Source organism: Lucilia sericata, unplaced genomic scaffold (assembly GCF_015586225.1).
Source record: "Lucilia sericata isolate MDLA Ls3-8-SP2 unplaced genomic scaffold, ASM1558622v1 Contig000376F_arrow, whole genome shotgun sequence".
Taxonomy (NCBI): Eukaryota; Metazoa; Arthropoda; class Insecta; order Diptera; family Calliphoridae; genus Lucilia; species Lucilia sericata.
Genome location: NW_023994395.1, coordinates 130347 through 154522, shown reverse-complemented (window position 1 = coordinate 154522; position 24176 = coordinate 130347). Strand labels below are relative to the sequence as shown.

The 24176-nt window shown below is 31.4% G+C and overlaps 1 protein-coding gene across 1 annotated transcript in view; it reads right to left on the bottom strand.

Moving 5' to 3' along the window:
- Nucleotides 1-12700: 12700 nt before the first annotated feature.
- Nucleotides 12701-24176, bottom strand: part of LOC119604261 (protein gooseberry-neuro) — a 40844-nt gene continuing 29368 nt past the window's right edge. Inside the window, exons 4-5 of the mRNA XM_037956761.1 lie at nt 13205-13803; nt 12701-13108 (exon numbers count right to left, since the gene is read on the bottom strand). Of these exons, the coding sequence (XP_037812689.1) occupies nt 12765-13108; nt 13205-13803 (943 nt within the window). The 3' untranslated portion in view covers nt 12701-12764. The remainder of the gene's footprint in view (nt 13109-13204; nt 13804-24176) is intronic.

Here is a 24176-nt window from a genome sequence, read left to right as displayed (position 1 = left end):
ATTTTTATTTATTCTTATATGTAATTTAATTGCGGTTTTATATGTTTATATAAAAAATGTGTTAATAATTAAGAAAGATAGTGGTGAAAATTAGGAGAGAAAATTTGGGAAGAAAAAAGCTTGATGAACTATTTCAGATTAAGCAAAGTGTTGTTGTTTTTTAGTAAATTAAATCGTATAGAAAAAACTAGAAATGAACTGGATGAGAACTAGAAAGAACTAAAACTGAATTGGAACTGAACTGAACTTGAACTAAACTAGAACTGAACTAGAACTGAACTAGAACTGAACTAGAACTGAACTAGAACTGAACTAGAACTGAACTAGAACTGAACTAGAACTGAACTAGAACTGAACTAGAACTAGAACTGAACTAGAACTGAACTGGAACTGAACTAGAACTGAACTAGAACTGAACTAGAATTAAAGTAGAACTGAACTAGAATTAAACTAGAACTAGATTACAACTGCACTAGAACTGGACTAAGACTAGAACAAAACTAGAACTCAACTAGAAAGAGTCTAGAGCATTATGTATTCAAAATTGTTTTTTCTAACTTTATTAAAAATGTTCATTTAAATTTGAAAATAAAATTTCGAAATTAATAAATACATATGTAGGTATTAATTTCTTTAATTTTTTAACATTTTATTAATTAAAATTATCGACCACTCTTTATACGTGTTGTGTGTACATACTTTTAAGTTTAATGTAAACACACAACAACACACCAACCTACTTCTTTCCCACTTACTATTTTGCAAAACAACAACAATACTGCACGCCATTTAAAACATTTACCGTCAACTATTAATTGAAACAACACAACAAGGCACTAACCTCTTTTCGCACTTTAGCTAGCAGCCACCCATCTTAAACATTGAGACACTTTGTCATTGAATTTTTGCATTAACAAAAACAACAAAACTTTGCACTACTCTCTCTCCCGTTCTTCTTTTCATTATATTATAAAACCAAAAAAAAGCTCCGGCCTCCAGCCTCCTTAAAAATTTGCCAAAAATTTTTAACTTTGAGACATTTGTATTTCTATTGGATTTATGCAATAATAAAAACAACACTACATTGCAGTAACCTCTTTACTTACTCTAGCTTTCCTACTACTTGTAAAAAGAACTCCGGCCATCTGCCACTAATTTCAAATAACAAAAACAACTAAAAGCTCCCTCCTTTCCTACCATCACTATTTATCAAAAACACAGAAGCTCCGTCCAGCAGCCTCCTACCAATTTTGGCAACAATTTTTAAATTTGAGACTTCTCTTTTTCGATGGAATTTATGCAATAACAAAAACAACACTACATTTCAATACCTCCTTTCCTGCCTCTTGCTCCATTACACATTATTCTTTTGTTCCCAACAGCCACCTGTAACTTCTGCCACCAACTTTTTTCACAATTTTCACTTACACTTTTTACTATTATATTTCACATTTTCATTAATTTTTTTACATAATATTATTAAACATTTATTTAATTATAAATTTAGGCAAAAATATTTTGAATTTGTTTAGTTTAAATAGCGAAAATTAATTAATTACTACGAGCACTTATTAAAAACCGACGAAACAATTGTAAAATTACGCGCAAACTAAAAGAAAAATGTCAAAAATGTTTGATTTGTTTTGTCATGCTTATTATTATTGTTGTTGTTATTGATGCGTTACTAAATACTCTAATATGAAATGTATGGAGTAAGTGTGTATGTTTATGTATGAATGTACAACTCACGAAAATAACAAAAACAACTACACACCAAACTACTTCTTTCCCACTTACTATTTTGCAAAACAACAACAAAACTCCAGCTAGCTTTCGTTGAAAACTTCACTGTCAACTATTAACAAAAACAACACACCATGGTACCAACTAACTTCTGTTATACGTTTGCTTTGCTACAACTTGTAAAAAGAAACTCTGGCCTGCAGCCACCCGTCTCAAACATTGAGACTCTTTGTCATTCGCTTTTTGCAATAACAAAAACAATAAAACGTTGTTCTACCATTCCTCCTGTTCTTCTTCATACTATTTTTTAAAACCCAAAAAGTTCCAGCCAGCAGCCTCCCACCAATTTTGGCAACAATTTTTAAATTTGAGACTTCTCTTTTTCAATGGAATTTATGCAATAACAAAAACAACACTACAATTGAAATACATACTCCCTGCCTTCTGCCTCTTGCTCCCCTACACAATATTATTTTGTTCCCAACAGTTACCTTTAACATCTGCCACCAACTTTTTTTACAATTTTCACTTACACTTTTTACTATTATATTTCACATTTTCATTAATTTTTTTACATAATATTATTAAACATTTATTTAATTATAAATTTATGCAAAAATATTTTGAATTTGTTTAGTTTAAATAGCGATAATTAATTAATTACTACGAGCACTTATTAAAAACCGACGAAACAATTGTAAAATTACTCACAAACTAAAAGAAAAAAGTCAAAAATGTTTGATTTGTTTTGTCATGCTTATTATTGTTGTTATTAATGCTTTACAAAATACTCCTCTAATAAGAAATGTATGAGTAAGTGTGTATGTTTTGTATGAAGGAAGAGTGTATGTAATTTCAGCTCCCACTTCTCACCACATTTAAATTGCGAACATGACCAAAAACAACTAGTATAAGGGAATAAAAATGCATAACAATAATAACAACAACAATACGCGCATCAATTTGAAATTTATTGTTTGTTCTCTGTTCTGTTAAAGTGATTTTCATTAATAACATTTTTAAGAGGTTGACAAATGGGAATAAGAATTTCATTGCATTACTATTCTCACTAACTCTTCCTTAACTCTTATTAGAGTAATTGCTAAAGCATTAATAACAACAACAATAATAATAAGAATGACAAGAAAAATCAAACATTTTTGACATTTTTCTTTTAGTTTGTGCGTAATTTTACAATTGTTTCGTCGTTTTTTAATAAGTGCTCGTAGTAATTAATTAATTAATTGCTGTTAAAAGTAAACAAATTGCAAATATTTTTGAATAAATTTATAATTAAATAAATGCTTAATAATATTATGTAAAAAAGTTAATGAAAAATATGAAATTTAATAGTAAAAAGTGTAAGTGAAAATTGTGAAAAAAGTTGAAGGCAGAAGTTAAAGGTAACTATTGGGAACAACAGAATATTGTACAGTGGTGCAATAGGCAGAAGGCAGGGAGTATTTCAATTTATGCAATAACAATATTGCATAAATTTCATTGGAAAAGAGAAGTCTCAAATTTAAAAATTGTTGCCAAAATTGGTAGGAGGCTGCTGGCCGGAGCTTTTTTGTGTTTGATAAATAGTATGAAGAAGAGCAGGAGGGATGGTAATGCAACTTTTTATTGTTTTTTTTTATTGCAAAAAGCTAATGACAAAGTGTCTCAATGTTTGAGACGGGTGGCTGCTGGCCAGAGTTTCTTTTTACAAGTTGTAGCAAAGCAAACGTATAACAGAAGTTAGTTAGTGCCATGGTGTGTTGTTTTTGTTAATATGTAATTGACACTGAAGTTTGAATTGAAAACTTGCTGGAGTTTTGTTGTTGTTTTGCAAAATAGTAAGTGGGAAAGAAGTAGATTGGTGTGTAGTTGTTTTTGTTATTTTCGTGACTTGTACATTCATACATAAACATACACACTTACTCATAAATTTCTTATTAGAGTATTTGGTAAAGCATTAATAACAACAACAATAATAATAAGCATGACAAAACAAATCAAACATTTTTGACATTTTTCTTTTAGTTTGCGCGTATTTTTACAATTGTTTTGTCGGTTTTTGAATAAGTGCTCTTGGAAATTAATTAATTTTCGCTATTTAAACTAAACATATTGAAAATATTTTTATATAAATTTATTAATAAATAATTGTTTAATAATATTATGTATAAAATTAATGAAAATATGAAATTTAATAGTAAAAAGTGTAACTGAAAATTGTGAAAAAAGTTGGTGGCAGAAGTTACAGGTGGCTGTTGGGAACAAAAGAATATTGTGTAATGGAGCAAGAGGCAGTAGGTATTTTAATGTAGTGTTGTTTTTGTTATTGCATAAATTCCATCGAAAAAGAGAAGTCTCAAATTTGAAAATTGTTGCCAAAATTGGTAAGTGGCTGCAGGCCGGAGCTTTTTTGTTTTTGATAAATAGTGACGGTGAGAAAGAAGGAGGGAGCTTTTAGTTGTTTTTGTTATTTGAAATTAGTGGCAGATGGCCGTAGTTCTTTTTACAAGTAGTAAGAAAGCAACAGTAAGTAAAGACGTTACTGCAATGTAGTGTTGTTTTTGTTATTGCATAAATTCAATAGAAATAGAAATGTCTCAAAGTTAAACATTTTTGGCAAATTTTTAAGGAGGCTAGAGGCTGGAGCTTTTTTTTGGTTTTATAATATAATGAAAGGAAGAACGGCAGAGTGGGTAGTGCAATGTTTTGTTGTTTTTGTTAATGCAAAAATTCAATAACAAAGTGTCTCTATGTTTAAGATGGGTGGCTGCTAGCTAAAGTGCGAAAAGAGGTTAGTGCCTTGTTGTGATGTCTCTGTTAATAGTTGACGGTAAAGTTTTAAATGGTGTCCAGTATTGTTGTTGTTTTGCAAATAGTAAGTGGGAAAGAAGTAGGTTGGTGTGTTGTTGTTGAGTTTGCTTGTAGTTGTTGTGTGTTTACTTTAAATTTAAAAGTAATAACCCACAACACGTATAAAGAGTGGTTGGTAATTTTAATTAATAAAATGTTAGAAAACTAAGAAATTAATATGAATTTATTAATTTCAAAATTTTTATTTTCAAATTTAGATGAACATTTTAAATAAAGCTAGGGAAAACAAGTTTTAATACATAATGCTTTAGATTCTTTCTAGTTAAATTCTAGTTTTGTACTAGTCTTAGTCAGTTTCTAGTGCAGTTCTAGTTCAGTTCTAGTTCAGTTCTAGTTCAGTTCTGGTTCAGTTCTAGTTCAGTTCTAGTTCAGTTCTAGTTCAGTTCTAGTTCAGTTCTAGTCAGTTCTAGTTTCAGTTCTAGTTCATTATTCAGTTTGTCAGTTCTAGTTCAGTTCTAGTTCAGTTCTAGTTCAGTTCTAGTTTCAGTTCTAGTTCAGTTCTAGTTCAGTCTAGTTCAGTTCTAGTTCAGTTCTAGTTCAGTTCTAGTTCAGTTCTAGTTCAGTATCTAGTTCAGTTCTAGTTCAGTTCTAGTTCAGTTCTAGTTCAGTTCTAGTTCAGTTCTAGTTCAGTTCTAGTTCAGTTCTAGTTCAGTTCTAGTTCAGTTCTAGTTCAGTTCTAGTTCAGTTCTAGTTCAGTTCTAGTTCAGTTCTAGTTCAGTTCTAGTTCAGTTCTAGTTCAGTTTAGTTCAGTTCTAGTTCAATTCCAGTTTTAGTTCAGTTGTAGTTCAGTCTATAGTCTAGTCTAGTCTATAGTTCTAGTTCAGTTCTAGTTCAGTTCTAGTTCAGTTCTAGTTCAGTTCTAGTTCAGTTCTAGTTCAGTTCTAGTTCAGTTCTAGTTCAGTTCTAGTTCAGTTCTAGTTCAGTTCTAGTTCAGTTCTAGTTCAGTTCTAGTTCAGTTCTAGTTCAGTTCTAGTTCAGTTCTAGTTCAGTTCTAGTTCAGTTCTAGTTCAGTTCTAGTTCAGTTCTAGTTCAGTTCTAGTTCAGTTCTAGTTCAGTTCTAGTTCAGTTCTAGTTCAGTTCTAGTTCAGTTCTAGTTCAGTTCTAGTTCAGTTCTAGTTCAGTTCTAGTTCAGTTCTAGTTCAGTTCTAGTTCAGTTCTAGTTCAGTTCTAGTTCAGTTCTAGTTCAGTTCTAGTTCAGTTCTAGTTCAGTTCTAGTTCAGTTCTAGTTCAGTTCTAGTTCAGTTCTAGTTCAGTTCTAGTTCAGTTCTAGTTCAGATCTAGTTCAGTTCTAGTTCAGTTCAGTTCCAATTCAGTTTTAGTTCTTTCTAGTTCTCATCCACTTCATTTCTAGTTTTTTCTAATTCAATAATTGTCCACAATATGATTTTATTTACTAAAGAACAACAACACGTTGCTTAATCTGAAATAGTTCATCATGCTTTTTTCTTCCCAAATTTTCTCTCCTAATTTTTACCACTTTCTTTCATAATTATCAAAAAATTTTTATATAAACATATAAAACCGCAATTAAATTATAAAAATAAATAAAAATATTTTAATTTCTTCATGTTATAACCATATATTAACAAAATTGACGACAATACTGTTTCTTTGATATTTCCTTCCAAAATGTTTCCACAGATTTTTTGCTAATTTCCCTTAATTTTTCTAATATTATTTTTACATAATATTATAAAGCAATATTTGAATTATATAAATAATTAACAATATTTTTAATTTCTTTAATCTTTACCCATTTTATTAACAATTATTGATGACAAATACTTAACAAAACCGGGAACACTTAAAACTAACAAGAATAACAAACGATAATTGTCAAATTGATGTCCATATTGTTGTTGTTATTATTGTTATGCCTATTTATTCCCTTCCTAGTTGTTTGTTGTTATATTTGTTTTTAAAAGAGGTTGAGAAGTGGGAATAAGAAGTGTTTTGCATTACTATTCTCACTAACTCTTCCTTCATACAAAACATACACACTTACTCCATACATTTCTTATTAGAGTATTTAGTAAAGCATCAATAACAACAACGATAATAAACATGACAAGACAAATCAAACATTTTTGACATTTTTCTTTTAGTTTGCGCGTAATTTTACAATTGTTTTGTCGGTTTTTAATAAGTGCTCGAAGTAATTAATTAATTATTGCTATTAAAAGTAAACAAATTGCAAATATTTTTGCATAAATTTATAATTAAATAAATGCTTAATAATATTATGTAAAAAAATTAATGAAAAATGTGAAATTTAATAGTAAAAAGTGTAAGTGAAAATTGTGAAAAAAGTGGGTAGCAGAAGTTAAAGGTGGCTGTTGGGAACAAAAGAATAATGTGTAATGGAGCCAGAGGCAGTAGTTATTTTAATGTAGTGTTGTTTTTGTTATTGCATAAATTCCACCGAAAAAGGGAAGTCTTAAATTTATAAATTGTTGCCAAAATTGGTAGGTGGCTGCAGGCCGGAGCTTTTGTGTTTTTGATAAATAGTGATGGTGAGAAAGAAGGAGGGAGCTTTTAGTTGTTTTTGTTATTTAAAATTAGTGGCTGATGGCCGGAGTTCTTTTTACAAGTAGTAAGAAAGCAACAGTAAGTAAAGACGTTACTGCAATGTAGTGTTGTTTTTGTTATTGCATAAATTCAATAGAAATAGAAATGTCTCAAAGTTAAAAGTTGTTGGCAAAGTTTAAAGGAGACTGCAGGCCGGAGCTTTTTTGGTTTTATAATACAGTGGACGTCCACTAGTACGAATTATATAGTGTCAGGCCCTTTCGTAATACCGAAAAATTCGTATTATTGAACAACACATTTTGTATGTTTAAATTCAAATAATACACATAAAATATTGGATTTTATTTATTTTTGTTTTATTTTTCATGAAAAATTACATAACGGAACAAAATATAATAAATGTGTATTATTTTAAATAAATTTTTTGTACATAAACGGGCATAAAAGGGACATATTTACGTACATATATGAATTGTTAATTTTGAAAGTATCGTGAGTCCAATGGTTGAAATGAGATATATGTAGAAGGATTTAAATTTTAATGTTTTTAAAAAGATGTGTGCCAAAGACAATTTGCAATTTACATATGTGTTCTAAAATGTATTAAAATGTTCAGATTACATAAAACTTTTATTTGAAACTTGAATGGAATATACCACAATTCTCTAATTTATAATTTTCTCTTAAAAATTAGAATAGTTATCCTTAAACCCATTGTTTGGAATGTGGAGTCACACTACTTTCAAAATTAACAGTTCATACATACATATGTATATAAATATCATTTTACTTATTAAAAAATCCATCATTTAACATCGCTGTTTATTACATTGTAAAATGACTCTTACGGCTTTTTCAATAACAGCGCTTTTGAGGCTTCAATATTGTTCTCAGCAGAGTTATTGTCGGGAACTAATAAAATACTTTCCTCATTGGCGTTATCATCCAATTTAATTTCTTCTCTTGGGTCATCAAAATTCCAATAAAATAAATTAATAACACTAAATAATTGTTGTAAATATACATGCAGTAAATTGTGTGTATAGGATTTTTAAAAATACAAAACACTTGTAATAAATACAAAAAAACTTCAAAATTACTGAGCTTAAGGTCAATGATACCGAAATAATAAAATAAAAACATAATAAAAACTTCATTCATACGTAAATAAAACCAAAAATTCCAATAAAAAATGCGTTATTCGTACTATCGAACAGAAAAATTGTGACTTTATTCGTACTATAGAGTAGACAATGCAACAATTTTGCCATTCGTATTATTGGATATTCGTAATAAAGAGTATACGTACTATTGGACGTCCACTGTATAATGAACCGAAGAACGGGAGAGTAGTAGGTAGTGCAAAGTTTTGTTGTTTTTGGTCATGCAAAAATTCAATGACAAAGTGTTTCAATGTTTTAGATGGGTGGCTACTAGCTAAAGTGCGAAAAGAGGTTAGTGCCATGTTATGTTGTTTCTGGCGTGCAGTATTGTTGTTGTTTTGCAAAATAGTAAGTGGGAAAGAAGTAGGTTGGTGTGTTGTTGTGTGTTTACTTTAAACCTTACTTAAAGTATATAAATACACACAACACGTATGTATAAAGAGTGATCGGTAATTTAAATTAATAAAATGTTAAAAAATTAAAGAAATTAATATGTACATATTTACATACATATTAATTTCAAAATTTTATTTTCAAATTTAAATGAACATTTTTAATAAAGTTAGAAAAACAATTTTGAATACATAATGCTCTAGACTCTTTCTTCAGTTCTAGTGCAGTTGTAGTCTAGTTCTAGTTTAATTCTAGTTCAATTCTAGTTCAGTTCTGGTTAGTTCTTGTTCAGTTCTAGTTCAGTTCTAGTTCAGTTCTTGTTCAGTTCTAGTTCAGTTCTAGTTCAGTTCTAGTTCAGTTCTAGTTCAGTTCTAGTTCAGTTCTAGTTCAGTTCTAGTTCAGTTCTAGTTCAGTTCTAGTTCAGTTCTAGTTCAGTTCTAGTTCAGTTCTAGTTCAGTTCTAGTTCAGTTCTAGTTCAGTTCTAGTTCAGTTCTAGTTCAGTTCTAGTTCAGTTCTAGTTCAGTTCTAGTTCAGTTCTAGTTCAGTTCTAGTTCAGTTTTAGTTCAGTTCAAGTTCAGTTCAGTTCCAATTCAGTTTTAGTTCTTTCTAGTTCTCATCCAGTTCATTTCTAGTTTTTTCTATATGATTTAATTTACTAAAAAACAACAACACTTTGCTTAATCTGAAATAGTTCATCATGCTTTTTTCTTCCCAAATTTTCTCTCCTAATTTTCACCACTTTCTTTCATAATTATCAACAAATTTTTTATATAAACATATAAAACCGCAATTAAATTATAAAAATAAATAAAAATATTTTTAATTTCTTCATGTTATAACCATTTTATTAACAAATATTAACGACAATACTGTTTCTTTGATATTTCCTTCCAAAATGTTTCCACAGGTTTTTTACTAATTTCCCTTAATTTTTCTAATAATATTTTTATATAATATTATTAAGCAATATTTGAATTATATAAATAATTAACAATATTTTTAATTTCTTTAATCTTTACCCATTTTATTAACAATTATTGATGACAAACACTTAACAAAACCGGGAACACTTAAAACTAACAAGAATAACAAACGATAATTGTCAAATTGATGTCCATATTGTTGTTGTTATTATTGTTATGCCTATTTATTCCCTTCCTAGTTGTTTGTTGTTATGTTTGTTTTTAAAAGAGGTTGAGAAGTGGGAATAAGAAGTGTTTTGCATTAATATTCTCACTAACTCTTCCTTCATACATAAACATACACTCATACATTTCTTATTAGAGTATTTAGTAAAGCATCAATAACAACAACAATAATAATAAACAAGACAAAACAAATCAAACTTTTTTGACATTTTTCTTTTAGTTTGCGCGTAATTATACAATTGTTTCGTCGGTTTTTAATAAGTGCTCGTAGTAATTAATTAATTTTCGCTATTTAAACTAAACAAATTGCAAATATTTTTGCATAAATTTATAATTAAAAAATGCTTAATAATATTATGTAAAAAAGTTAATGAAAAATATGAAATTTAATAGTAAAAAGTGTAAGTGAAAATTCTGAAAAAAGTTGAAGTTACAGGTGGCTGTTGGGAACAAAAGAATAATGTGTAATGGAGCAAGAGGCAGGAAAGGAGGTATTGAAATGTAATGTTGTTTTTGTTATTGCATAAATTCCATCGAAAAAGAGAAGTCTCAAATTTAAAAATTGTTGCCAAAATTGGTAGGTGGCTGCTGGCCGGAGCTTTTTTGTTTTTGATAAAAAGTGATGGTAAGAAAGAAGGAGGGAGCTTTTAGTTGTTTTTGTTATTTAAAATTAGTGGCTGATGGCCGGAGTTCTTTTTACAAGTAGTAGGAAAGCAAGAGTAAGTAAAAAGGTTACTACAATGTAGTGTTGTTTTTGTTATTGCATAAATTCAATAGAAATAGAAAAGTCTGAAAGCTAAAAATTATTGGCAAAGTTTAAAGGAGGCTGCAGGCAGGAGCTTTTTTCTGGTTTTATGATATATGAAAAGAAGAACGGGAGAGGGGGTAGTGCAAAGTTTTGTTGTTTTTGTGAATTCAATATTCAATGACAAAGTGTCTCAATGTTTAAGATGGGTGGCTGCTAGCCAGAGTCAGAAAAGAGGTTAGTTGTGTTGTTTTTGTTAATAGTTGATGGTGAAGTATAAACTTTAAAGTGGCGTGAAGTTTTGTTGTTGTTTAGTAAGTGGGAAAGAAGTAGGTTGGTGTTTTAGTTGTTGTTTCTATTATTTTAGTTGTTGTTTTTGTTGTGTATTTACTTGTCGTTGTTGTGTGTTTACTTTAAACTCTGAAGTAAACACACAAGTTTAAAGAGTGATCGATAATTGTAATTAATAAAATTTAAAAAAAAATTTAAGAATTAAGATTTTTGTTTACATAAATTTAAAATTAAACAATCAGCTTCAAAATTTTATTTTCAAATTTAGATGAACTTTTTTAATAAAGTTAGAAAAACAATTTTGAATAATGTTCTAGATTCTTTCTAGTTGAGTTCTAGTTTTGTCCTGGTCTAGTTCTAGTTCAGTTTTAGTTCAGTTCTAGTTCAGTTCTAGTTCAGTTCTATTTCAGTTCTAGTTCAGTTCTAGTTCAGTTCTAGTTTAGTTCTAGTTCAGTTCTATTTCTAGTTCAGTTGTAGTTTAGTTCTATTTCAGATCTAGTTAAGTTCTAGTTCAGTTTTATTTCAATTCTAGTTCAGTTCTAGTTTAATTCTGGTTCTATTCTAGTTCAGTTCGGTACAAGTTCATTTGTAGTTTAGTTTTAGATCGGTTCTAGTTCAATTCTAATTCAGTTCTAGTTCAGTTCTAGTTCCGTTTTGGTTCAGTTCGAGTTCAGTTTTAGATCAGTTCTAGTTCAGTTCTAGATTAGTTCTAGTTCAGTTTTAGTTCAGTTCTAGTTCATTTTTAGTTCAGTTCTAAGTCGGTTCTAGTTCAGATCTAATTCAATTCTAGTTCAGTTGTAGTTTAGTTCAGTTCTATTAGTTCAATTCTAGTTCTGTTCTAGTACAGTTCTAGTTCAGTTCTAGTTCATTTTTAGTTCAGTTCTAAGTCGGTTCTAGTTCAGATCTAATTCAATTCTAGTTCAGTTGTAGTTTAGTTTAGTTCTATTAGTTCAATTCTAGTTCTGTTCTAGTACAGTTCTAGTTCAGTTCTAGTTCAGTTCTAGTTCAGTTCTAGTTCAGTTCTAGTTCAGTTCTAGTTCAGTTCTAGTTCAGTTCTAGTTCAGTTCTAGTTCAGTTCTAGTTCAGTTCTAGTTCAGTTCTAGTTCAGTTCTAGTTCAGTTCTAGTTCAGTTCTAGTTCAGTTCTAGTTCAGTTCTAGTTTAGTTCTAGTTCAGTTCTAGTTCAGTTCTAGTTCTATTCCAGTTCAGTTTTAGTTCGGTTCTATTTCATTTATAATTCAGTTCTAGCAGTTAAGTTCAAGTTTAGTTCCAGTTCATTTCTTGATTTTAGTCTTTTTAATCTTGACTATAGCCTGAGCAATTTAGATCCTAACGGATCCCAAGTTCATTAAAGACAACTCTTATTATTTTAATTTTAGGTAAATAATATTTTTATATTTAAACTTTATTTAATAAATCTTTGTTTAACTGGTATACATACATATAAATATAGTTAGTGCCGATTTTACAGTTCAACGGCTCGGCCCGTATATGTTAAATTCCTAAAAACTAACTTAAACTGACAATAATATACAATATATGAAAAAGTAATAGTAATTTTTTCATAAATAAATTCATGTCTATAAAAATAGACGCGAAAAAATATTTTATTAAAAAGTTTTCTTTGTATTAACAACAAACTACTTGAGTTGCTGATTGTGGAATGAAAATATTCATTAATGTTTGCATTGCTCTTATGTGTCAATATAAATAATAAATATGAATAATAAGCGGTTTATTTCAGTTATAAATAATTACAATGAATCAAAAATTGAAGTAAGAATTACAATAAAATTAAACTATTTAATGCCTCCTTAAGTTGAACAAATGAAAAAAAAGATCAGTGTTATGGGTTCCGTGCAAAAACTTCTTTTAAAAATAAATTAGCTCCAATATTTGGTATCCCCTTGTGAAGGCAGGGGATGTTGATAGGCTGAAGCTGCCACTGCAGCTGCTGGGTTCATGGGGTTATTGTGTGAGAGCGAGACATTGGCCGCGGCAGCATAATCATTAAGGGAATGTTGTGTTGCCGCCGCTGCATGAGCATGATGATGGGCCGCTGCTGCATTATAATTGGCGGCGGCTGTTTGATAAGCGGCAGCTTGAGACCAATTTGAGGGATTTTCTAATTTGGTATAATTATCGGTGAGATGTAGTGATGGTGATATTTTCGATACACTTTCGGCGGTAAGTTTGGAAAAGTCATCTATAGAGAGTTTGGAGTAATCTATAAGAAGAGGAAAACATTTAAAGAATTATTAGTATTCTGTAAGGAATCAATATTTGAGAGAATTTCAATAATTTAAAGTTTCGGAAAACCCACCTTGATGATAATAATTCTGCCCACTGAAATGGGTATTATGAAAACTGCCCGCAAAACCTTGATGAGCCGACTGGGCTGCCATCAAATCGTAGCCTCCCATTTGTGAGTGAGGATGGTGATGATGATGGGCTGGGTGATGAGCGGCAGCCGCCGCAACAGCTGCTGCTGCATGAACACTGTGCTGGTCATTCATGCCTCCACTGGAGGCGGTGGTACCTGCTGCTGGACTATAACCCATGGAACCCATAGCTAAAGGACCAAAACCTAAGGGTGTAGAGCCACTAGCTCCCGTAGAAGCAGCTGCAGAGTTGCTTACTCCCGATGCCGCCATAGCACCGTTCATGCTGCCGCCACCACCACCTCCTGAATGTTTGCGCAGGCGTGCTCTTCTATTGCTAAACCACACCTGTATGCGAGCCTCTGTTAGTTGGGTAGATTGTGCCAATTCTTCGCGGGTATAAACATCAGGATATTGAGTTCGAGCAAAAGCTCTTTCTAAAGCCTCTAACTGATCGGCCGAAAAGGTAGTTCTCGATCTTCTTTGTTTACGTTTTAGTGGTATGCCGGGCTCAGATTCGGTATCACTTAAATCCGAATCTCTGGCTGCAAATATAAAAGAAAAACATAAAAATAATTATTCAACACATTTTCTTGCTTTTCTTTCACCATCTTAAATTAATCCTTAATAATTAATGTGACATTTACACTTGTTCTCCTTTTTGTCGTCGCATGTTTGCGTGTGTGTTGTTTGCGGTAATATAAAACTGTCATCAATTATGGCTAAAAAGCCGGAAGGATTTTCCCTACTTTTAACACATGAGTTGACCTTTTTTCCATATTTTTTATCACACACACAAAATAAAAGGAATTAATACAGCGACCGCCTCGCCACACACACCGGGTTTGCTTTTGTGTTAAAAGGTAGACCAAAAAAAAAAATAACCTCAAAAAATTTTATAAAAGGAAATAAAAAATTAATTAAAGCAAGTGTTGGCTACAAAAGTAGAAGGTAAATGATATCAAACAAATTTATAAATGTGTAAGGATATCCGGTTTTCGAATTTCATTTCAACTTTTGTTAAGAAAAAAACTATTAGGAATACAAAGAAGAATTTTTTTAATTAATATTTTAGAGGTTTAGAAATTAATGAAGAACTGAACTAGAATATAACTAGAACAGAACTAGAACAGAACTAGAATAGAACTAGAATAGAACTAGAACAGAACTAGAACAGAACTAGAACAGAACTAGAACAGAACTAGAACAGAACTAGAACAGAACTAAAACAGAACTTGAACAGAACTAGAACAGAACTAGAACAAAACTAAAACAGAACTAGAACAGAACTAAAACAGAACTAAAACAGAACTTGAACAGAACTAGAACAGAACTAGAACAGAACTAGAACAGAACTAAAACAGAACTAAAACAGAACTAGAACAGAACTAGAACAGAACTAGTACAGAACTAGAACAGAACTAGAACAGAACTAGAACAGAACTAGAACAGAACTAGAACAGAACTAGAACTAGAACAGAACTAGACAGAACTAGAACAGAACTAGAACAGAACTAGAACAGAACTAGAACAGAACTAGAACAGAACTAGAACAGAACTAGAACAGAACTAGAACAGAACTAGAACAGAACTAGAACAGAACTAGAACAGAACTAGAACAGAACTAGAACAGAACTAGAACAGAACTAGAACAGAACTAGAACAGAACTAGAACAGAACTAGAACTAGAATTAGAACAGAACTAGAACTAGAATAGAACTAGAACTAGAATGAACTAGAACTGAACTAGAACTGAACTAGAACTGAACTAGAACTGAACTAGAACTGAACTAGAACTGAACTAGAACTGAACTAGAACTGAACTAGAACTGAACTAGAACTGAACTAGAACTGAACTAGAACTGAACTAGAACTGAACTAGAACTGAACTAGAACTGAACTAGAACTGAACTAGAACTGAACTAGAACTGAACTAGAACTGAACTAGACTGAACTAGAACTGAACTAGAACTGAACTAGAACTGAACTAGAACTGAACTAGAACTGAACTAGAACTGAACTAGAACTGAACTAGAACTGAACTAGAACTGAACTAGAACTGAACTAGAACTGAACTAGAACTGAACTAGAACTGAACTAGAACTGAACTAGAACTGAACTAGAACTGAACTAGAACTGAACTAGAACTGAACTAGAACTGAACTAGAACTGAACTAGAACTGAACTAGAACTGAACTAGAACTGAACTAGAACTGAACTAGAACTGAACTAGAAACTGAACTAGAACTGAACTAGAACTGAACTAAAACAGAACAAGATCTGAACTAGAACAGAACTGGAATAGAACAAGAATAGAACTGGAATAGATCTAGAATATAACTGGAATAGAACTAGAATAGAACTAGAACAGAACTAGAACAGAACTACAACAGAACAAAACTAGTACATAACTAGATCAGAACTAGAACAGAATTAGAACAGAACTAGAATAGAACTAGAATGGAACTAGAACAGAACTAGAACAAAAGTAGAATAGAACTAGAACAGAACTAGAACAAAAGTAGAACAGAACTAGAACTAGAACAGAACTAGAACAGAACTAGAATAGAACTAGAATAGAACTAGAACAGAACTAGAACAGAACTAGAACAGAACTAGAACAGAACTAGAACAGAACTAGAACAGAACTAGAACAGAACTAGAACAGAACGAGAACAGAACTAGAACAGAACTAGAACAGAATTAGAACAGAACTAGAACAGAACTAGAACAGAACTAGAACAGAACTAGAACAGAACAGAACTAGAACAGAACTAGAACAGAACTAGAACAGAACTAGAACAGAACTAGAACAGAACTAGAACAGAACTAGAATAGAACTAGAACAGAACTAGAACAGAACTAGAACAGTACTACAACAGTACTAGAACAGTACTAGAACAGAACTAGAACTGAACTGGAACTGAACTGGAACTGAACTAGAACTACACTGGAGCTGAACTAAAACTGAACTAGAACTGAACTATAGCTAAACTAGAACATAACTGAACTAGAACAGAATTAAAACAGAATTAGAACAGAACTAGAATAGAACTAGAGCAGAACTAGGACTGAACTAAAACTGAGCAAAAACTTATGTAGAACATGCTAGAACTTTACTCTGTTATTTTTAGAATGTTACCTGGACTTTAGTCTTCATTATAGTCCAAACATCATGATCACTTTTTTAACATATTATGTTATACAAATTAATTTTATGTTGTTTATTAAAAGTTTCCATTTTTTTAAATAATTAATATTATTTTTATGAGCTTGTAAACTTCAATATCAATATTTTTATAAGAAGTCGTTTAACTTTTGACCTTTCACAATCTGTATACATTCTCGACTAACAGCAACATGCTGTGTAAAATACTACAATATTGAACAAATAAATAGTTTGAAAAACTACAAGAACAAAGCTGTTTCTTAAAACTTATTTTAAATGATGATGCTGCTGCTGCTGTCAGCTACTTCAAATTATAAATGGCCCATAAAAACTCATAAATTTTTCAATGGCTATAAAAATATAAATGAAATTAAATTAAAAAGTAAAAGAATAAATTCCTCACAATGTTTAACATCTGTTTACTATGAAAATAACATTTCCCAGCGATATACAAAAAACCCTTTTGGCAACTCTGTTTGTGAAAGAGTGTCAAAGTGAAAGAGAGCCAAAAAAATAGTGTTTACATTGCATATGTCTTTAAGAGTTTATACTAAACATGTCATTATGGCCGTGACAAATCTGTCAAAAGATTACCGCCATATATGTAAATTAAGTGTCATAAAATATAATATGCTCTAACAAATTCTAAACAACCCACTAAAAAATACATTTTAAACTATAACAAGTAAGAGTGTTATATTCGGCTATGCCGAATCTTATATACCCACCATCAAACCTCGTTTGACTCGAATGAAACTTACTTATGTCGAATTTATCTATATACGAGTATATTATTATATTTAGGCCAGTTATAAGCGTTAAAGTAATTTTCTGAAGGGGACCATATATAGGGGGGTAGGGCCAATTATGGGTCGATCCTCATAAAATTTGGTAGATAGAATTTGGTTCGTATTAAATTTATTTGTGTCGAATTTCATCGCTACACTCATATTTTTAAACCATTAATGAGCGTTGCAGTCATTTTCTGAAGGGGACCTTATATGGGGTTAGGGTCAATCATGGACCGATCCTCATAAAATTTTTAAAATATAGATTTTGACTCGTATGAAACTTACTTATGTCGAATTTCATCTATATACTTGTATTTTTAAGCCAGTAATGAGCGTTAAAGTTATTTTCTGAAGGGGACCTTATATGGGGGGCAGGGTCAATTATGGACCGATCCTCATAAAATTTCGCATATTGATTTTGGATCATAAGAAACTTACTTATGTCGAATTTCATCGCTATATTCGTATTTTTAAACAAGTTATGGCTGTTAAAGCTGTTTTTCGAGGGGCCACTTGTATGGGGGCTATCCGAAAACGTGGACCGATATTGCCCATTTTCAATACCAAACAAACCTTACCTATAAGAAATATTTATGTGAAATTTCAACCCTCTAGCTCTTTCCATTCGGACTCTATCGTGCTTTCAACAGACAGACAGACAGACAGACGGACGGACGGACGGACAGACGGACAGACGGACAGACATGGCTAGATCGTCTTAGAATTTAATGAGGACCCAGAATATATATACTTTTATGGGTCTATGACCAATATTTCTATGTGTTACAAACGGAATGACAAAATCAATATACCCCCCATCTTTTTTGATGGTGGGTATAAAAAGAAAATAGGAAAAGAAACAAAAAACTCTGTCCACAATTTAGTATGACAATATTAAGAGTTAAACCCCGTTTTACTTGAAAAACACGCAATATATTTTTTTCATATTTTCAAGAAATACAAAAGAAAATCTCATCGTTAAAAGCAAGCAATAACCTAATTTGACATGTTAAGCCCCCTTTCTTAATATATAAAAGGAAATGGCGGTAGTCCAAGTGTCATGTGGTGGCATGGTTAGTGCCAGTTGACAGCTAGGATTATATTACAAACACATCATTGTGTCATACACAGTGTCAATATAAAATAGTATTACGTACGCTTGTAGTTAAGGAAAAGTGTTGTAGGAAACCACACACACAGGAATATTTGCTATTATTACTGGTAATTGTATAACAATTTACATGGTTTCTAGTGAGTGACATTTTACTAACTAAATGAAATACAACTCTGTAAGATAGAAAAAATGTAAGCCGCTATTTTATGATGATTTAGCGGGGAGTTATTTAGGCGTTACCGGCAATTTGGTTATGCTTCAACATTGTGCCGAATGTGGGAGAAAAATTGCTGGGAATCATATGAGATTTAAGGGGAAATGTAAAAGGGAATAGAAGAAAAATGGTGAGAAAAAATTTACTTCCTGTATGCGTTTCAGAAAGTGTTAGGAATCCTTTGAATCTTCGTGTTCGAACCTTTTTAAAACTTATTAAATGGGCAGCACCTTCGAGTAGTTTTCTTTAAATTCAGCATCTTTGCGTTGTAGCCTTAGCGATTTCTCAAGTTCTCATCCAGAGGAAGTTTTGAGTTCAAAGTCGATCGATTCTAGAGATCGATCACTTATTGCAACATATTAAGCGACCTTAAACAGGCCTTTTAACAAGGATCTTGGAAGCTAGTGTTATTGAAAGCTTCAGTTCTTTCATTTCAGAACGATTCAATTCAAGACTGAAGATCACTGATCAGTTTTCTAAAAAAAAACTCTATTTACGTTATAGTCGGTACAGGTTCAAAGAAAAGAAACACTACAAATCGATGTTGTTTTTAAAAACGGAAAAAATATGATTTATCAGTTTACAGAAATTGATCGTGGATATCGTTCATTTAGTATATCTATCATTATAGTATATTTTGAGGAATTCTACCTAACATTTGGAAAGGATTTCACACACAGTATCGTAGAAGTTAATCCCGAAGTATTAAATCTAGAAGCTTCAGCTCTTTAATTATAGAACCATTCAATTTATAAGTGAAGATCACTGATCAGTGTTCTAAAACGAACACTATTAACATTCGTAACAGCTTGAGGTTTAAATATAATTTTGGAGATTGATCGTGGAAATCGATCATTCATTATAGAATGTTAGTTTCATAAAAGATAATCCTAAAGTCTTAATTGACAGGATCCACTTTCCAGGTCCACAAAAATAATAGTGCTAAGCTTTGGAAAGCCAAACTTTTCTATATAAAAAAGTTTCTATTCGGGATTAAAGATCGTTGATAGTTGTTCTCAAATGATCTCTTATAACTTTCGGTTTAGTGTAGGTTTGAAAATGGAAAGATTGATCGTGAAAATCGATCATTTAGTACAGAATATTAGTTCCATAGAAGATAATTAAAAAACTTCATTCCAGGTCCAAAATTAAATAAGCATTCGAAACCCAAACTTTTTTATATAAGAACGATTCTATTTGGGATTAAAGATCGTTGATCGTTATCTTAAAATGATCTCTTATAACTTACGGTTTAGTGCAGGTTAGAAAATGGAAAGATTGATCGTGAAAATCGATCATTTATTACAGAATATTAGTTCCATAAAAGATAATCCTAAAGTTTTAATTGACATGATCTTAAAAGACTAATTTCCAGCTCCAAAATGAAATAAGTATTGGAAACCCAAATTTTTCTGTACAATAAAGTTTCTATTCGGGATTAATGATCGTTGATCGTTATTTCAAAATGATCTCTTATAACTTTCGGTTTAGTGTCGTATTAAAAACGGAAAGATTGATCGTGAAAATCGATCATTTATTACAGAATATTAGTTCCATAAAAGATAATCCTAAAGTTTTAATTGACATGATCTTAAAAGACTAATTTCCAGCTCCAAAATGAAATAAGTATTGGAAACCCAAATTTTTCTGTACAATAAAGTTTCTATTCGGGATTAATGATCGTTGATCGTTATTTTAAAATGATCTCTTATAACTATCGTTTTAGTGCAGGTTTGAAAATAGAAATGTTTCACGGGGGAAGCAAGGAAAACTAATTTATCACCCGACAAAATATCGATCGCACACACATCATTCATTAAAGCATATTGGGCGGATCTTACGATCTTCGAGAATAATTTTGAACACTAGAAAGCAAAGTGGTGCTTAAGTTTGTCGTGCAATAGTTACACATTAGAACTATTAAATAGATCACTTGGTTTTATTAACGATCACTTCGCATCAACATAGTTTCGAAGTGAGGAAACGTTCTAGATCGTTATTGTTTTAGTAAGAAGCAATGATCTTTTAGTCTTTAGAATACTTCATATAAAAAGTTTTTCTAGGAGTTTCTCTTAATACAAATCAAGCAGTATTAAGCATCAGTTGATTTCATTCAGAAACTATGTAGTTATTGATCATTGCTTTAAAGTGATCAGCATTACCTGAAGCTTCGTTATTCGTTTAAAGAAATAACAAGCAATGATCCTTCAGTCTTCAGAATGCTTCGTAGAAAGACTATGAGTCTCTCTTAATACAAATCGATAGCATCAGTTGATTTTATTCAGAAACTATAAAGTAATTGATCAATGCTTTAAAGCGATCAGTATTAACTGAAGCGTTCTGATGGAGGACTTCATCGATCATTCTTTAAAAACTATCATTGTTTACATTAGAGGATTTTTAAAGTCAAAATGTTGAAAAGAGTTTGGGGGCTTTGTCACCAATGAACCAGTAGCGTAACTAATCCAAATTCTCCACCTTTTTTGAAACATAAACAATCTGTTCGTTAAAGCTTATGAAGAATTGACTTTAACTGGCTGTAATGTAGAGTTCGTTAAAGAAACAGTTATCCAAAGAACCAGCTCTGTAACTGTATAGTTCTGGGCAAGTTCCCTCAGCCCTAGGGAAACTAAAAAACAGTTCTATTCGTCCACCTCCATTTTGTTTCAAATTTCTCCCCTCTAGTATGATAAAACATTTATAAAATATTTAGTAACTAATCAAATCTCTTACTCTCTCACACATCTAATGAAAAAAACACACAAACAAAATTAAACAAAAATAACAAAAAACACATAAACTAAGATCAAGATCATCATCATCATTATATTTTTGGCCACGATCAATAATAATAGCCAGCGGCAACAGCAGCAGCAGCCGAATTAACAGTAGGGGCAGCCAAAAATCAAATGAGAAAAATGCCGATCGTACAAAGACATGAAAAACCACCGCACAGGACTCCCCATGGTGTATTAAAGATGCCGCAGTGTGGCGGCTTATTTGTTCATACCGTCAATGCTTTTGTTAAGTTGACACTTTTTTTCGGGCATGAAAATTACGAAACTAAATGAAATTTATCACAAAAAACACACAACAAAAAACGAAATGAATTGAAATAAAAGAAGAAAGAAAATTTTATTTAATGAAAAATAAGTGAGAGAATTTAACGAAGGCGTTGTCTTCTCAGTGGAGTGGAGGTTATTACATGACTTATGTGTTTTGAAAATAAGTTTAATGAACAGTTTATAAACTTAAAAGACCGCACACCAGGATTTGAAAAAAACTATATCCTTTAACGTTTTTTTAAAACATATTTGCTTAAGTGCTAATAAACTAAAATATGCAAAAATATGCTTTATCACTGCTTAGATTTGGGTCCTTTTTTTGTGTAGTTTTCATTAGGTGACCTTTTAACTCATTTGTTTGGTGACTTGTATTATTTGTATTATTGATAGCAACTCATTCCCTAAGGGTTTCCAGGCCAAGAGTGTATGTATAGATTAGGTAAAGTGTAAAATATTTAACGCCTTTTGACTTCAAACACTTGCCGCATTTTCTTTTATTCTGTGGCCCTAAAAAGAAAATAGGGGAGTCTTTGTGTCTCAAAGGTTATTCTCTTTATTCTTTAAGATGTTATTGTTGAAATTGGCAAATCATATAAACAACTCCCTTTCTTCTATAACCTGTATTTATGCAACTAAAATTTTTCCAACCCCTACAAAACTATTACGACAAACTGTAGCTCTCTTCAAAAAGCAAGCCGCCTTTCTTTCTTCCTATATGTTTTTTAACCATTTGTTAATGTAACTCTAAAACAATAGGTTCCGTTTTGTCTATTGTGACTTCTTAAAGAAATATTTTGGTTAACCTGCCCTTAATATCCTTTTTCTCTGCTTTAGTTATGCTTTTTTAACGTCTGTTGCTCTTAATTTTTTCTCATCTAGTATTATTAATTGGCTCAAGTGATTTGTATTTTATTCTCTTTGACTTTGTGATTTTTCGTTGTCGGTCTGTAAGATCTTTTCTTAGATCTTTTGTTTGTAGGCCGATATCTTTTCACAGGTGAAGTGGGCTTGTTTTGTACATTATTTAAGTTAGTTTGGTTTGCGGTGTGGTATAAAACAAATTACCGCAATATTTAACAGCATTTAGACAACATGTCTATTGTTAGAGGAGATTTGTCTAGAAATCTTTTTAGATTTTTTGCTATCCTTAGCTAATCAATCGTTTTAAGTATGAAAATGTTAAAAATATGTTCGAAGATTTCAATAATAAGTGAAAGAAAGTCTTAAAACCCAATGACATCTTGTATCGTACATATTCAAAATTTCAGTTCTATTTCAGTTCTAGTTCAATGCTAGTTCAGTTCTAGTTGAGTTCTAGTTCAGTTTTAGTTCAGTTCTAGTTCCGTTCTAGTTCAGTTCTAGTTTAGTTTTAGATCAGTTCTAGTTCCATTCTAGTTCAGTTCTAGTTCAGTTCTAGTTCAGTTCTAGTTCAGTTCTAGTTCAGTTCAGTTCTAGTTCAGTTCTAGTTCAGTTCTAGTTCAGTTCTAGTTCAGTTCTAGTTCAGTTCTAGTTCAGTTCTAGTTCAGTTCTAGTTCAGTTCTAGTTCAGTTCTAGTTCAGTTCTAGTTCAGTTCTAGTTCAGTTCTAGTTCAGTTCTAGTTCAGTTTTAGTTCAGTTCTAGTTCAGTTCTAGTTCAGTTCCAGTTCAGTGCTAGTTCAGTTCCAGTTCAGTTCTAGTTCAGTTCTAGTTCAGTTCTAGTTTAGTTCTAGTTTAGTTCTAGTTCAGTTCTAGTTCAGTTCTAGTTCAGTTCTAGTTCAGTTCTAGTTCAGTTCTAGTTCAGTTCTAGTTCAGTTCTAGTTCAGTTCTAGTTCAGTTCTAGTTCAGTTCTAGTTCAGTTCTAGTTCAGTTCTAGTTCAGTTCTAGTTCAGTTCTAGTTCAGTTCTAGTTCAGTTCTAGTTCAGTTCTAGTTCAGTTCTAGTTCAGTTCTAGTTCAGTTCTAGTTCAGTTCTAGTTCAGTTCTAGTTCAGTTCTAGTTCAGTTCTAGTTCAGTTCTAGTTCAGTTCTAGTTCAGTTCTAGTTCAGTTCTAGTTCAGTTCTAGTTCAGTTCTAGTTCAGTTCTAGTTCAGTTCTAGTTCAGTTCTAGTTCAGTTCTAGTTCAGTTCTAGTTCAGTTCTAGTTCAGTTCTAGTTCAGTTCTAGTTCAGTTCTAGTTCAGTTCTAGTTCAGTTCTAGTTCAGTTCTAGTTCAGTTCTAGTTCAGTTCTAGTTCAGATCTAGTTCAGTTCTAGTTCAGTTCTAGTTCAGTTCTAGTTCAGTTCTAGTTCAGTTCTAGTTCAGTTCTAGTTCAGTTCTAGTTCAGTTCTAGTTCAGTTCTAGTTCAGTTCTAGTTCAGTTCTAGTTCAGTTCTAGTTCAGTTCTAGTTCAGTACTAGTTCAGTTCAGTTCTAGTCTTTAGTCTAATCTATAACCTAATATTTAGTCCATTCTATAATCTAGTATACATGCAAGTCAATAGCCTAGTTTCTAATCTAGTCAATAGATATGTCTATAGTCTAGTCTGTTGTCTAGTCTATAGTCCAGTCTATAGTCCAGTCTATAGGCTAGTCTATAGTCTTGTTTATAGTA